The sequence below is a fragment of the Sphaeramia orbicularis genome, chromosome 6, assembly GCF_902148855.1.
Source record: "Sphaeramia orbicularis chromosome 6, fSphaOr1.1, whole genome shotgun sequence".
NCBI lineage: Eukaryota > Metazoa > Chordata > Actinopteri > Kurtiformes > Apogonidae > Sphaeramia > Sphaeramia orbicularis.
In genome coordinates this window covers 26353178-26369725 of record NC_043962.1, presented here as the reverse complement: position 1 = coordinate 26369725, position 16548 = coordinate 26353178, and the positions used below count along the sequence as shown (strand labels likewise).

The 16548-nt window shown below is 38.5% G+C and overlaps 1 protein-coding gene across 1 annotated transcript in view; it reads left to right on the top strand.

The window, feature by feature from the left end:
- Nucleotides 1–2385: 2385 nt before the first annotated feature.
- The window catches only part of frmd4a (FERM domain containing 4A), a 100022-nt gene continuing 85859 nt past the window's right edge, over nucleotides 2386–16548 (top strand). The window contains exon 1 of the mRNA XM_030135863.1: nucleotides 2386–2445. Within this exon, the coding sequence (XP_029991723.1) occupies nucleotides 2401–2445 (45 nt within the window). The 5' untranslated portion in view covers nucleotides 2386–2400. The remainder of the gene's footprint in view (nucleotides 2446–16548) is intronic.

Below are 16548 nucleotides of genomic sequence, written 5' to 3'. Positions count from 1 at the left end.
TGCAAGATAACCTGTTATGATCAAACTGTCAACAGATTTTTTCCCAAATAAAGTTAAATCACAGCGACTATAAATATGCTGTCACAGATGTTTTAACTTCCCCATGATGACTAACAAGCAAGCACTGTGAGAGGAAGTTCTAAGATTGTTAAGGTTTTGAGGGAGAAATAAAGTCGCTATTTTAAATCTGTGAGTAAAACAGGCCATAGCGACCAAGCAGTTTACATTTGTACATAGACATCCAATCCAATCCAGTCCAACTTTATTTGTAAAGCACTTTAAAACAACCACAGTGGACCAAAGTGCTGTACAGAAAAATGAATAAAAACCAAAATAACAGAGTAAAATACAAGAATAGATTAAAAGACATAGAACAACTGTAAACATAAAATTAAAAATAAAAAAAAACACACACAAAAAAAAAAAAAAACACAGAAGACTAGATAAAACCTCAATAAAAGAATAAAATACAAGAATAGATTAAAACATAATAAGCTGTACAATTAAAAACAACAACAAATATGAACAATAAACCAACACCAAATAAAAACAACTGAATAAAAATAATAAATTCAAACATCTCACGTGGTTTCAAAAGCCAAGGAGAAAAGATGGGTTTTAAGAAGGGATTTAAAAACAGACAGAGAGGAGGCCTGTCTGATATGGAGAGGCAGATCGTTCCAGAGTTTAGGAGCTGCTGCAGCAAAGGCACGATCACCCCTGAATAGACTTATATCATTCAGTGTATGTACCATGTGCTGTATTATAGAATAGAATAGAATAGAATAGAATAGAATAGAATATCTTTATTGTCATGGTAACAATAAAATAAAATTTATTGTAAAGCTATAAAATTAAATTCCCTAAAATATTGAATGTTATTTCGTAATGTGTCTAGTTTTAGATCCTGAATCATTGTTAGACAGCTGTGTCGATTACCAAACTTGTTAACATATGCAGCGTTACAAATATATGATGAAGCAGTGAAAGATAATGTAAATAAATAAATAAACAAATAAATAAATAAGTAAGTAATCCAGAGTTCAGATTAAATATATTTCACACATACACAATTTTTGGCATAAACTGTGATAAGTGGCCAAATTATTATGTACATGGGCATGGGCATTAAAACAAACACCCACTGAAACGTGTGTGTACATATATTTACATACTGTCTAGACATAATTATGCTCATTATTTCTGAAGGTGAGTCAGTGATATGTTGGGCTCTGTAATCATTTTTACAACAGCATTCTGCATTTGTGTAATTAACACAGTTTTCTGATATATATTTTTTTTCTTTACCTTTATCTTTCTGTCTGCTACGAGACAAAAGCGATGATGGGACTGTTTTCTGTCTTAGTTATTGATTGCAAATACTGTTCTGAAAAAACACATCCTGGAGAACGGTGCATGTGGAAATGACAGCTACTGTGGATGTAAATTATATGTGCACCTTACGCCCCTTTCATTGAATGAACTGTGGTGTATTTGCTCACATCCCATGCTGCCTTGCTGTTTCAGGCGGCATCGATAGGCGCGGTCTGCTCTCACTCTCTCCATTACTCTCTCCCCTCCCTCTTCTCCACCCACCTTCATTTACACTCAGCACAGTGTGAACCCCCTCGACCGGTGGCTACATCTCTCTCCTCTTAGCTGCCTTTACCTCACCCTCTGTCTTTCTGAAGCAGTCTGCCATACTCTAGTTTTTGTGTTCAGCTTTCTTCTTTTGTCTCATGCTGATACAGGAGGCAGAAGATTAGTGTAAGGGGAGCTCTCTATTTTGGATCTCTGAGAGAAAAGGTGAGCATCTTTCTTTCCCACCACATTGGAGGAGCGCTTCAGACTGAGGAGCATCACTGATGCACGTTGCATCCTGTGAAGCAGTGACTGGACCGCCTCAGAAGTAAGCAGACTGAAAACCCACGTGCACGGCTGGATGTACATTGTATTATGATGAGTGTATAATCTACTGAAAGAAGGCAGAAACAGAGGGAGGGGAGCATTTAGCAAGGGGCGCCAGAGTCACAGGGGTTTGGGGGAGGAATGTGAGGAGTCTACAGGGAGTGTTTAAAAGTGAAAAGGAAGAGTGGGGGGGGGTCTGCTTTGCTCACAGATCAAAGAATTGAAAGGAGGACCGCAGAAGACCAGGGAGTCACTGGCTCTGCTGAGACTGTGGCATTACAATTAGAGACCAGAGGCTGTCTGCAGCACTACTAAGAGAAGCAGGGAGAAGGGCGCAGACTGGGAGAACCAGCACAAGGACTTTAGGCAGAGCAAGACAGAGCCTGCTTGCCGGACTCCAAACAAGAGGGCAGTGGAAAAGGATAGTGAAGAGGTTCTCTCAACCATTTGACGAAATTCCCTTTTCACTAGAACCTATAAGAGGATCCCATCATGGCTGTGCAACTCATTCCAGAATCTGCGGTGTGTTTGCTCATGGTAAGTCTCGGAACGGTACAGTCGTTCCAACAATGTCCTCTATTGCCTTTTTTTCCTCTCAGCTCTATCTGTCTCTCATCACTCTCTCCTCCCCACAAATGTTCATACTGCTGCTAAACCAGGACGTGAGCTTTCACCTCACTGACAGGGAAGATGCTTCCATGCTCCTCCCCTTTTACTATACTCAGATAACTTCCTGATGAGGAATCAGATTATTTTTTAAGCATAAATGTGTTGTTTTTGACTTGTTTTTTTCTTTCTGAGTTAACACAAATAATGCAAGCTTTTGTCTGACCCTATGTGTTCAACTACTGCAGATCAAACATGGGGCAGTCTTCACAGGCATGCAGAGGGATGCGGTTCTGAACATGGGATCTGTGCAGGTTCTAAATGTCATGTCCTATATGGGTGTGTAAGCAGAATTAGTGTGTTTTCAAAATTAGTTTTTAAAGGCGTGTGCATGTGGTCATTTCCCTTTCTCAAAACAGAGCCAATTAAATTATACATTACAGAGAGAACAATTTAGCGGCAAGTAATGACTGAGGATTTGTAGGATCTTGTTAGTGCAGAATCCAGTCCATCATTGACATGAAACAGATTGGCTTGGCTTGGCCTGGTTCAGAGCTAGACATAGAACACAATAAGATAGAAATACATAGAATGCTTATGGCCATTAAACTGCCCTCTGTCCAGACGCACAGTCAAACAATGGCAGTGTGCCTTTGCTGCATGTGTAGAGTGAGGATAAGGCATGGATCCCTCTCACCACTTTTGGTGCTTTGATGAACTGAATGCTCACCCTGTACGTGACTTTGTACAAGAGCGCATGTTCTGCTCATTTTCATTCTATAGTGTTGGCATTCTGCAGTCCCGGGGGGGTTATGCATCGCCGCACTACCTGCTATCTCCACCTGTCATGGCTGTCTGTTACTATGGCAATAGGCCATGCACCCCACTTGGGGGAGATGCAGCAATAAAAGGGAGCAAGGTGAAGGAAAAGTGCAAGAAATGATGGACAGGACAGAGAGAGGAGGGTAAAAAAAAGGCTGGGTGAGTGATGAGGACCAGGACAGGAGGAAAAAGAGGGTAGATTTAACACACGTTAACAAATATTGTGACCAAACCAAATAATTCCTGGCAAATGCACACAGCTTTAGAGGATTTTGCAGCCTTGTATGATGTGTAGAAATAAATTGGTTGATTTCCTGTGCATCCTTTCATATCATTGCCAGACAGTTGGTGTCCCTTGACTCCATTTTACTCTGCCTCTGCATATGTTAGCATTAGCATAGTGGGTGTTCCTTACAAGTACCCTTACTGTCAAAGCTGACAACCCTAAAGTGCCTTGCTGTCACCCCAGATTTTTCTTCTGTCACCCTAGCTTACACAGGAAAATTAGCTTACTGTCACCACTTTCACTAGAACTGTCCTATTTATGAGTAAAGCCCCACATTCACCAATTCAGAGCCACCAGTTTGTTTGTGAGTAGCGCATTTAAACATGGAGATCACTGGCTCTCAGATTAATGTACGCTTGTTGAGCTCACTATGGCCGGGGATAACATGCCATAACTCTGTATCTTTAATTGCCTGTTAACAAGATGTTAAAGTTGATTTTGAATAACTAATTTCAGAGCTCAGTGATGTGTTCTCAATATCCATGGCATTTGTATTCATATTGACGTGTTCAGACCTCAAACCTTTCTTAATTATTAATGAGAGTTTAGCAGTCATGTGTGGAAGTGTGTGTGGTGTCTGTTTGTGTGTGTGAGAGCCAAGATTAATATTGATCATGCTTCCTGCCTCTGTAGGTATTAATATTTTAGGTGAATAAGTGATTATCTCCTGCAGTAATTACAGGAGCTGCTCTAAATAATTTGCACTGACAGTACAACAAATAATCCATCCATCAGATGGATGGATGGATGGATGGATGGATGGATGGATGGATGGATGGATAGATAGATAGATAGATAGATAGATAGATAGATAGATAGATAGATAGATAGATAGATAGATAGATAGATAGATAGATAGATAGATAGATAGATAGATAGCATATCCGTCTACTCCATCTGTTGGACTTCCAGTTAAAGATGAAGAGATCAATAACAACTCTGTCTCTATCTAAGACACGCAGAGATGTGCTATCATCTTATATTGGAACAGATCACAACCTCCATGGTATCATTTGACATCAGTGGGGCATGCTATTGCTTTCCTGCTGGGATATAAATCACAGGGATTTGACACGTCTATCTGCCTCATCCTTTACCGAAAATAGAAATTTGACAGCCTCGGTTTTGCTTCTTTAAATGTGAAACTAAATACAAATATTTCCTTTTGTGACTCAAAATGACTGTGTGTATGGAGGGGTTCTTTTGTACTTTTAATAATAAATGGAGCAGCAACAGTCACGCTCATCACTGAGTTGATTAAATTCTGAAGGGCTATGAGAAGAGCGTGTAACTATCTTCAAAAGAAATCAAATGAGAAATGAAAAGTCAAAAATAACATGTGTAATGTGTATAATCTGTACCTAAATAACAGCAGTGAATACAGCATTAAGTCAGTCAGACAGCATCTCACATGCTCCTAAGATTTATTCTAAATTCACACATGCTAATAAAGTGTTAACTGTAATTAGACAAGGGGATGATGCATTCAAAAATGGGAACACATTAATCTCTGTGATTCATTCTGGCTGGTCCTTTTTTGTTATTTTTGGAGACGATCTGTTTGCATCGTATTCTTTCCAAATGCAGGAAGGGTTGATCGATACGCATTTTGCTATCTGTTACACCGATGTCCATAAAAACAGTAGAGAGAAAGCAGGGCAAGTAGGCATCTTGAAACACAGAGAAGCTAAGTGGATTATCATCTTATTGCTTGAGGGTTCTGTTCTGCATACAGTGCCCCAGTGAGACAATCACAACTTTACTGTCTCTCTGTTTTCCATGTTAAAGATGTACTGCTTGCATACTTCCTGCATGAAACATGTGGCAGATGACATCATCAGACACCTGTCAAAGCTACTATCACATCCTGAAAGCCACAAATGGCCTGCACTTTGCTGTGTGTGAAAACATGATGATAACCCTATAATGGAAGTGTTATTTATATTCGGGCAAGCATCCAGATAAAAACCTGTAACTACAGAGGAAGATGGCAACCCCAAACAAAGCCCGTCATGTTGGCGTCCATGCCTCTTCATTACTGCCCCTCATTCAATTATCCTGTCACTGTGGACGGAGGCCAGATGACTCAGTGTGATCAAGCCAGAGGATTCATTCAGCCATAATCAAATCATTGCTGTATGACGTGATGCACAGAGAATGAATGTGTATACATGTGTCTTAATTGCGATGTGTATTTGTAATCTTTAATGTACCATCATCATTCATTCCTTCCATAAATTTAAAGAAGTCCAGACAATAAAATGTTTGTTCTTATTAAAGTTTGGAAATTATTTTGCCCATGCACCATCCAGGATCATCACTGTATGCTTAATTCCTGATCTGATGCACACAACAGTATGGCAGCCGGTGTACGATTGGGAACAGCGTGGGGGAGGGTTAGCGCAATGACATCATACTGAGATAATTGATTACTTGCCCTGCAACAATGGCAGAAGGGGAAAAGCACATAACATGTAGGCATGGGTCTGTGTGTGTGTTTACGACTGTAATGTGGAAAGGAAAACCGGATTTTGCATTTTTGGTAACTAGTTGGAGCACATTCAATAGATTGCAATCAGTAGAGTACAAACGTTCAGCTATTTAAAAAACCAGTTGGTACAGTACAGATTTCTACCTCTTGTGGGTGATAAGTCAAGGTGTGACACAGATAATATCTCATTAATGATAGTTTTCACTTATGTCATTTAATTTTCCACTGTATGTCCTTGCTTTTCAAAAGGACTCTGTATAGTACTCTTTTTTCTACATTTTAATATTTGTTTTATAAAATGCTTGATTCAACTAAGAACAACAACAAATAATACATTCCATTAAATAATTTCCCCAAAGCTGCAGTCTGACTGCAGAACAGTCATGCCTGAGTGATGTTAGTAGCCAGTAGTGCTGATGTCAGCTAACTAAAGCTCTAGAGTTACTGCAGGGGGGGAAAAACACTTTTACTCTACACCAGAAATTAAAAATAAAAGCCTTAAAAAGCATGAAATGCATCTCACATGTTAGTGTTCGTACTGCTGCTTCAATTTTGACAATTAACTGCAACAAACAACGGCGCTGTTTACAGTTCACTGTTTGTTTTCTGCTTAATAGTGAATAATTTCTGTGTCTGAGTGCATGTGGTATGACCATTGTAATGAAATAAGCATAACTACAATTGTGGAGATTAATGTTAATAATATATTTCCTCAAATAAATATGAAAGTCAATTAGAAGCCAGGGCTCTAAAAACAGCCAGAGGTGAGGTCAACCCAAGCAAGTAAAAACAGGACCTCTGATACAAGCTGGTGTAAAATAATATTGATAAATTTACAGTAGTGTTTACATATAAAACCCCATTAGGCAATGAATAGATTCTATCCACTGAAACACTAGAGGCTTTTTATTCTACAGTACTAAAGGAAGTGTTGAATTTCCAGAAAAGCACAATGCATTTAATATTATAAACAGGAGTGGATTTAAACAAGGTTTTGCACTAATGTCAAATATGATCACAGCTACTTATCAAACAGGGCAAATTAATACAAGCCTACTCAAATAAAGGTATATAATCAATGAATATGTATAGTATATTCAGCATAGTTAAAACTGAGCTCCTAAAGTAACGATCAGGAATGTTACATGTACAGTCTGCAATAACAGAATATAAAGACTATAAATTAAAAAGCAGTAACTGGCCAGTAGCTAAAGTTATTGTTCTTTAGTGGCTAAATGCAGCAACATTTTAGCTACAACAATCCAGTTTTTTGTAGCCCATGAACATCATGGGCATAGACCTGCTAGTAAGCAGAGCTATATCACTGCTGTATCACTAGCACCACTTATTTATTTATTACCCCAACTCCCGAAGGGGAGGTAAGTGGTGTTGTTTTTGGTTCAGTTTGTTTGTTTGTTTGTTAATACTCTCTCAGCAAAACTATTGGTTAAATTCATACCAAATTTGGTTTATAGATTGCCAATGACCCAGAATAGATGTCAATACATTTTGGGAAGAGTAGGTCAAAGTTACAATATTTTATTTATTTGTTTGTTTGTTTGTTTTACCCCATTTACTTATAATCGGCGAAATTTCAAATGTCTGTAACAACAAAACTATGGGTTGAATTCATACCAAACTGACTTTATAGATTGCCAGTGACCCAGAATGGATCTCATTACATTCTGGGAAAAGTAGGTCAAAGTTAAAAAATGTTTTAATGAATTTTAAAAGATCTTCCCATTTACATAATGGGCGAAATTTGTGTGAGGGTTTGTTGTGCCTGGCACCACTTGTTAATTAATTAATTAATTAATTAATTGTTATCAATGGGATATGCTAATACTCACAAAGCTGCAATAACTAGCATTATAATTACCAACTATCCTGATAAGGAAACGGACATCAGAAAATATTTCAGCAACCAGAAGTAATACGTAATAAATCTAAAGAGCTACTATTCACCTCATAACCTAACTACACCAACCTTCCTACTATCGAAAATAAGTTAGAAGTTTGTTATATTTATCATGTTAGCTAGGTTAGCGTCAACTACAAAGCTAGCCTTAGCTTCTCATACCAGAAGGCTAACCGTATTCATTTATTCTATATGCAGGCAATAGCAGCAGGTTACAGAAGTATGATGAAGAAGCAGGTGTTTAGTAACGGTTTCAGTTCAACTCTTAGGTTATTATCATATTTACCATGTTAAACCTAAAATAAACCTTAACAGCTCAAAGTAGTTTATCTAATTCCTAAATGTTTGGAACTGGCTTGAAAACGAATGGCTCTGTATTAAATGTTTAGCTATAAGCCCAGGCATACTGTATACAGTATACTGGATCTTTTTCATCAGTACATAATTTTATTACACAGAGAAAACTGAGAATTGAAAAATGATGCCACAGGACAGGTTGAAGGAGAAGCAGCTGGAGCTTCAGATCTCCAGGTGAGGTAGGCATGATGTTAACTTGGACACAAATTACTTTACAGCAAGGTATTAATTACATAAAATAGTTGAGACCAAACATGCTGGTCAGAGTCTGTTGACTGTAGATGAAAAAGTGATGATAATGTCATCTAATGATAAAGGTGATTAGAACTATACTGTAGGCACTCAAAAATGTAATATTACAATGTATAACAGGAATGATTGTTTTTATTAGGAAGGAAGTGCATCAGTGGTTGTTATAATGTTGTAAATCCACAAAATCCACAAAGGCAAGGCCAGCTTTTGTTCGGTATTGATTTGGGCTTTGATTCTCTGGTGTCCATCTTTGAAACGTCCATGATCACAGTATTGATTGACCAGTCTTTGATCAAAGGAGCATCATCAGGAAATCTTACTGCAGGCTGGATGTGGTTGGAGATAACCGTTTGAAACGATTAATTACAGATATTATTTGTATTTTTGCTTTTTCTATTTGTTGTTGTTACTTATGTTACTTGTTTTACTGAATGTCACTTTGAATGTCTTTTTCTTCAGAGCTGGAGCTACAGAAAATATGTAAACGAGAAAGAAGGTAACTGCAAGGTAAATGAGAGAAATGGATCCTTACTTTCCACCACATGCATAAATGTATAAGGGCTTGTGTGTGAAAGGGAGAGAGAGTGAGACAGGCCACAGCATACCATTAAATCTTCTGAGCTGTTTACACTGCAGCCTGTTTAAGGACTATTGATGAGCTGCAGAGGTGAAGGCACCTCAATTCTAATTGACTTCACCCAAGTGTCTGCTCACTCAGCTGTGGTCATTTGTGTGTGTGTGGCTTGCAGAAGGTCTCAGGTGTGCATATGCAATGTGTTTGCAGTGCACTGTGTGTTCTGCATGTGTTCATTTGGTGGGTTGCGTGTACAGTGCAGCCCCTCCTGCATGTTAATGTATGCAGGTTTTCAGTGGAGTGTGTTCCTTGTGTCTAATGGGCGACTGGCTCTGAGTCAGGTTCTCAGCTGAGGTTAGCTTGTGTAGGTGATGTGAGGTTGGATTTAATGAAACAGCCATTAACAAGCAAGACGTGACCCAGTGTGCATGTGTGCAACCTGGCAGATGCTCATCAAGGTCTGCCAGTGCTACTCTCTGCTCTGTTTTTCTGCCTTCATCTTGATGTTCATTAGGGCTCTCCATCTCTGCTCTGGCTACCTTGGCATGTGCACTCATGTGTGCTAAAATTGGCCACTAATTATGTAATTTTTTGGGTCGATGCAGTGTACAAGATTGTGAACACAGTATGTGTAGGCTGAGACGTGCATTTGCATTCAGTACAGGACAGTTGCTATTTCATTGATCGTACAGCAGCATAACAAAATGCTGCTTCTTTCCCCTTGCCACTACACACACATTGGCTCTTATATGGTGCAGTGAATTGATTTTGTCAGGTTAAACAGTTTTAAATAAAATTCCTGTAACAGATTCAAGATATTCCTTATCTTACAGGCTTGTCTCATTTTAGTGGGCTTGTAGAATGCTTCCCAGAGTAAAGCCCATACATGGCATTTATCTGATGGTTGTCCCCTGTAGAAGGTCAAACTGCTGTGGAAATAAATCTTTCAAGGTAGATAAATGAGAGTTTTCTACATGTGTCACACGTCAAAACACAATAAACTCAGTGTATTCCAGTTTAATCAATCATGTGAAGGAAGGATCTATGTTTTGTAAATGCACTGCAGTTGCCATTAGACCCTATCTTCCACTTTCTGCTCATGATTATGGATAGTGTCATAAAACATGGAATAAGTGAAAGAGTTTCTGTGAAGTGAAACATCAAGGTAAAGTGTTGGATTTTCACTTTTGGTTCAATGGATACATAAATTATTTTTCAGGGCAGTAGCAGTGCCACATCTGCAAAGTGCCACCTGGCATTTGTGCCAAGATGCAGGTTTTAGGGAGGGGTGGCGGGGGGGGGGGCATGGAAGGCAGAGAGTAGCAGAGGCACCAGGCGGTCTGATTGGCTCACCATCTGTCTTAGGGACTGAGCAGATGTCTGAGCAAAAAGACCAATCTCTATTTGCTTCTAAGTTCACGTTCTCTCTTTTTCCCTTTGTGTGTATGTCTGTTGCTGTGAACGTTGCATGTGTGTGTGTTTTTGTGTCTGACGTTTCACACTTCGGTTGACACAGGTCCCACTGGGGCCGATTGTCTTCCATATGGAGTGAGTTAACAGTGAATAGGTCCTTGTCATAATGAAGAGCTGTCTTGTTAGCACCTCTTATAGGACAGACAAGGAGATCAGCAATGAGTGAATCAATATGCAGGTACCTGAGCTTGACAGAAAATAACCTTTTTTGTCAAATAACAATCTTGGAATTAGAACCATGACAGAAATAATGCTTATATTCATCACATACACACACGCCTCTTCTTGTAGTTCTTGTGTTCATCAGGATTAGCTGTTAGTCAAACAGTTGTTTTTTAGAAATTTAATTGGCAAATGTACCCACATTGTCGTGACACACATTGCATGGCTACGGGATAAAAAAATATGTGTACGACAATAGAAAAATGTAAAATATCATATTATGCTCTATTGTTATCCAAGGGTAAATCACAGTCTTAGAGACGAATTTCTCATTGTTTGGGTGCTGTGTGTTTTTCTACCTGACACAATGAGGAAGGCAGAAAATTGCACAAAGGCAGCACAGTCAAACATGGAGGAGAATGACTGTGACACAGAGTCAGGACATTCTCAGCAGGAATTATGTGGAAATTTCAAAAAGAAAAAGGAAAATCCATCATCATTATTCATCAGTGAGTAAAATAATCTCTTAGTTCATATATACAGAAGAGTTACTTTATTGTAATATATACCATTGTCATAATTACAAATGCTCTGATAGTAGATTTTGGCCAAAATGCTCACTTATAGTACATACATACAGTCACGGAAAAAATTATTAGACTACCCTTGTTTTCTTCAATTTCTTGTTCATTTTAATGCCTGGTACAACTAAAGGTACATTTGTTTGGACAAATATAATGATAATAACAAAAATAGCTCATAAGAGTTTAATTTCAGAGCTGATATCTAGCCATTTTCCATGTTTTCTTAATAATAAACAAAATCATTTAAGTTCTCACATCAATAGCTATGGCATTGTACTGTCAAAAACAGTGCTTTTAGGCCTTCCATGTTTTCTTTTCTGTCTGTTTTAATCACATGATACACACAGGAGTTAGTACTTGATTTTATAACCATTGTTTCTGATTACTTTTGATGGCCTAATAATTGTTTCCAAGACTGTATGTCAGATGGAAATCATTGGAGAATACAAAAAATGGATACTGCATTTGTAGCATATATTCTTTATAAATGTTTTCATATAAACATGGGGTTAGTGATATATTTGTGTTTTGGTTTGCTAGATAGAGTAACTATGGTGAGGGAGGGCAACAAGAACACAAAATAACAAGGTTTTGAAGAATTATATAAAAAAGTGTAATTAGATATTTACAAATTACTACCTTGGCTGGTTTGGGTCTGTATTTGTCACATTAAATAGACAAATGTAACTTTAAATGTAGCATGGAGGATGACTGCAGATTGGAAGTGACTCTGAATTTGGCCCAGCTGACTTTGCAGCATCTTTTGTGTATGATTTATCACAAACAAACCTGTGACCTTGGTCGTCCTGGCAACAGCTAAGTTCTTTCCCTCATCCTCATTTAAATCTTTCAATGCTCAGTAAGTTAGAATTAAAAAGAAGGTATTTCAGCCACCAAAATTTCCTACATGTATTTTGTGAGGTGATAAGGTGAGGGTTTTTTTTTTTTTAAACAAAACAATGTTATTTTAAGTTCAGTTTATTTATTGTCATAGCTTTTAAAAACAGCACAAATAACACAACAAAACATGAGCCACAGCATAAAATGGTGGAAAAAAGAAATGGCATTTAATACAGTGTTAAGTGTGGAGCAGTGATGAAAGATGATGAAAGAGCAAAACACTGCAAGAGAAAGAAGATGAACGATGCAGTGAATGGCCCAATGTAATGGCTTCTATCCGCCTCTAGAGGGAGATGAAGACTATTGAATCAGATCCAAGCAACTCCTTATACTCTCCATATGGGAAGAGTAAATGATGCTCGTTTGCGGTTTTAATTATGACCATGAAACAGAAAAGTAATTTCCCTCCAACAAATCCCTTCAGTATTTGAATGATATGTTAATGGATTCATGTCGGTGCTACAGACTCTTGGTCAGGAATTCAATTATAGTCAGATCAAAGATACAAGACAACAAAGAGACTAATGTGATAGAAAGATGTTTTTCTGTGTTATATTCCAGGAGGCGAAGATGATCTAGATTTTATCAGTGCAGACAGACAAGATTGAGCTGAATGTTTTCATTATATTTCCTATTATTTACCTGTACCTGTGTCACATGCATTTTCCATTATTCATGCATTTGAATTGCTATGTTTTTGTGCATGTTTCACAACAATAAGATCATCTACCATCAGATATAATGTATGAGTAGAGTTTAATTTTCAAACAGTTTGGTCGTAAAGAGATTATACGGTAGATTATTTGAAGTACAGAAGATTTAACAGTAGAGGGCAGTGTGTGAATGTGGGTGGATGACGCTCAGTACTGGTACATAGGATGGTGAACGTCTAGCCATGCTTCATGTGTTAACATACAGCAAAAATACAAAAATGAGGTCACATGTGTGTGGCTGCTTGTGTCTGCAAATACAATCACAATGCATATTATACAGGTAATAAGCCAGGACTCTGTGCATAGAATGTGGCCTTTCACAAACCATTATATTCAATAATGACACGTGATGGGGGGTGAAGAGCCTGGATTCAGAATACAGAGATGCTGCTGCCTTTTACAATGCTGCAAAATATAATTTAACTGTGGTGAACTCTCCACCACGCTGTCACTCTCTATGTGTATCTTTTTCTCTCTGTGCAAGGCTCAGTGTGCTGTCTGCAGAGAATGGTGGTTGCCACTGACAACAGTTGCTAGGAGACGATTCTGGAGTGACTTCATAGCATCGGGCACGCTTCTGCCATGGCTCACGATGAATAAAACCAATTTCCCTTTCTTTCTTACACAAATTTGTACTTAAAAATGACTAAAGAAAGAGCGTCTTTCAAGTTACTGATATCAGTGCATCAGTACACATGTGTGGTAGATGGAAGGGTTTTCATGTTTGTGTTGCTTTGTGTAGTGCATCTAACAAAAGCTTTTCTTCTATGTGTTTCTTTTTGGAACAGTTTGGATATAGTCAGTATAAAGGTTTAATTTCGCCTTTCTTTATTGGGATAAATCACTCTTAAACATCAGATTTTTTTAATCAGTATCCCCACAATGACTGTTTCTATGGAGGATAAAAGTTATGGAAATGAGATTGATTAAATGTTCTGTCTTTCTTTCCATTTCCCTCTCATTGTTTTCCTCTTTTGCCCACTCATTCGATCCTTTATGCCCTTTTCCTTCAAAACCCTGCTCACATTACCCTGTCCCATCCATCTTTCTCCCTTTTTAATTCTCCGTCTCTCTGCAGTTGGGAGATAAGATGTTTCTCCCTCTGAGCTGTAGCGAGGCGTAAGAGCAGAGGGGCTTTCCCTCTTTCCCTTTAACTATCTCCAGGACTGTAGGCCAATGAGGGCAGCCACACATAACAAATGTATATCCCCATGCATATTGGTGGAGGACATTTTCTGTGTACCCATGTGTGTGCATGGATGTATCATTGTGCATGTGCAGCATGTTTCTTGGGATTGCTGTTTAATGAACTTAAGATTGGATGTCAGACAAATTCCCTCTGGCAACAATCAGCCTAGCTCTCTCAAACATGGCCTGGACCCTTGGCTGTGGGAATGGGCTAAAGTAGTTTCACACTCCAATATATCATAGTAAATCTCAGCCTTGGCCATGAGTCTGACACCAAAACAGCAGTAACCAGTTGCTCTAAAATCTTGTTGAAAGCTCCTGGAAGAGACGTAGACCTCTCTCGGTGTTCAGATGTACTGTATGTCTGAACGTTTTTACGAACTCACTGCTGGAGTAATTCCTGGATTAACCCATCACGTCTCCATGATCCTCCATGAGGATTTTAAATATTTAATGTGGTTAATTAATTTAGACTGCAATTAAGACTCTCCTTGGCTTTAATCCCACAGATACATACCAAATACAGTAGATCTGTCTTCATTAATTTGGTAGATTATCCTTTTGCTGCTGTAAATGTTTTAATCTGAAGACCAAGAGTTAAGTAAAACTCACTCCATCACTGTAAAGGATAAACCCTGAATGTGCATGTCACAATCCAGCTTTCTGTTCCAGGAAGAGGAAACATGCATGCCAATAAATGAAATATGCAACGTAACATGTAAAACCAGCAACAGCAGCTTCCAGTCTATCCGCTTTTCCATCAGACTATCCATAGTATTGACAGTGATTGTTAACAGGCGTACATTGTGTCTTTCCAACTCCCTCCTGAGTCGATGCTATTGGTCTGTGTAGAGAAGAAGTCCCAGTGCGATGTATGAGCAGTTCTCTCTCTGGTGGCATTGATTTAGCTGTAATGCTGTGACAGGGTCGCACATTGACTTATGGGTCTCTCTATTCTCACCCAGACACCAGGGCACACACAGTGAATAATGATGAAAATGTCTTCTCATTTTTTTTTTCCGTCCTCTTTTTCTCACTCTACCTTTAGGTCTGCCAACCTGCCCAATTCAGTCACCTAGATAGCTGGGCAACACACATTTCCTATTCATTTTAGTTGTTTTTTATTTATTTCCTTAAATTCCATGTGGAATATGAAAAAGCTAACAAAAAAAGATTTAGCAACAGAGAGCTGGAACAGCCACAATGGCAGATGGGACAACAGATTATAGACAAAAAGACATCAGGTTGAGGCATGGAGTTGGAGCGCCTCTTAAAGAAAGAAGAGAACCTCTAATGCTCCTTTTCTTGCTGTGATGTAGTTTAATTGATAATCATTGCAATTAATTCCTTTGTTTCCCCATGAAGTTACAGTCTGTTTAGCAGCGGCTAATTAGCTCAGCCCATTGGACGTCTGCTTTTTGCTGTGTAATTGCAGCTCTCAGTAGAAACACAAACAGCCTGAGAAAATTACACCCTATTTTCACATTTGTCCATGATGTGACTTGGTGTAAATGTTGTTTATACTGTAATATTTGGCTGGTTCTAACAGAAAGTATTGTAGCGCCAAATAAAAACTACAGAATCTAATCAAAAGCTTAAATGAAAGCGAGAAGTGTAAGGCATTAGAATGATAAATCAACTCACTCTGTCAAAGGTGTGTCAGTTCACATCTGCTTGATGGAGGAAAACTCACAGGGGATTCATTTTGGGGTGCAGCTGGGGCGACAAGGACAGGAGTGTGGAAGAGGAGGAGGAGAGGGGGATGGGGATGAGGAGACAGAGGGGTGGAGATTTAAGGGCGATGTACTGAAAATTGCAGTGTGCACTGCACTGTGTAGTATTGCCCAGTGATTGTAATAGTTATCACCGCCTATATCCCATCCACCCATTCTCTTCTTTATGTGTGGCTATGTGGGATTTAATAGTGACTGGGAAGGGTTGGGGGCAGGGATGAGGTGTGTGTGACAGTTGACATTCACTGTCAGCAATAATGTGTGATGGGGATATATGGGACTGTATGTCACTTGCCGGACATGACTATCTAGTTTACTGGAAAAAAGCTTCTTCTTTTTTTTTTTTTTTTTTTTTTTTTTTTTTTTTTACCAGATTTCATCCTAAAAAAAAAGAATTGGTAAGAATATCATCCTCTCACCCAGCTAGGCAAAATAGGAATATAAATGTGGCTATCATTAAGAGTAGAAGGCGTAGCAAAGATATAGGCCTATCTAAGATATGAACCAAATGGAACCAACTAGCATTAATATAGGGAAATAAAAATCAGAAGTGGCATTTTTAATTTATGAGAATACTCTGG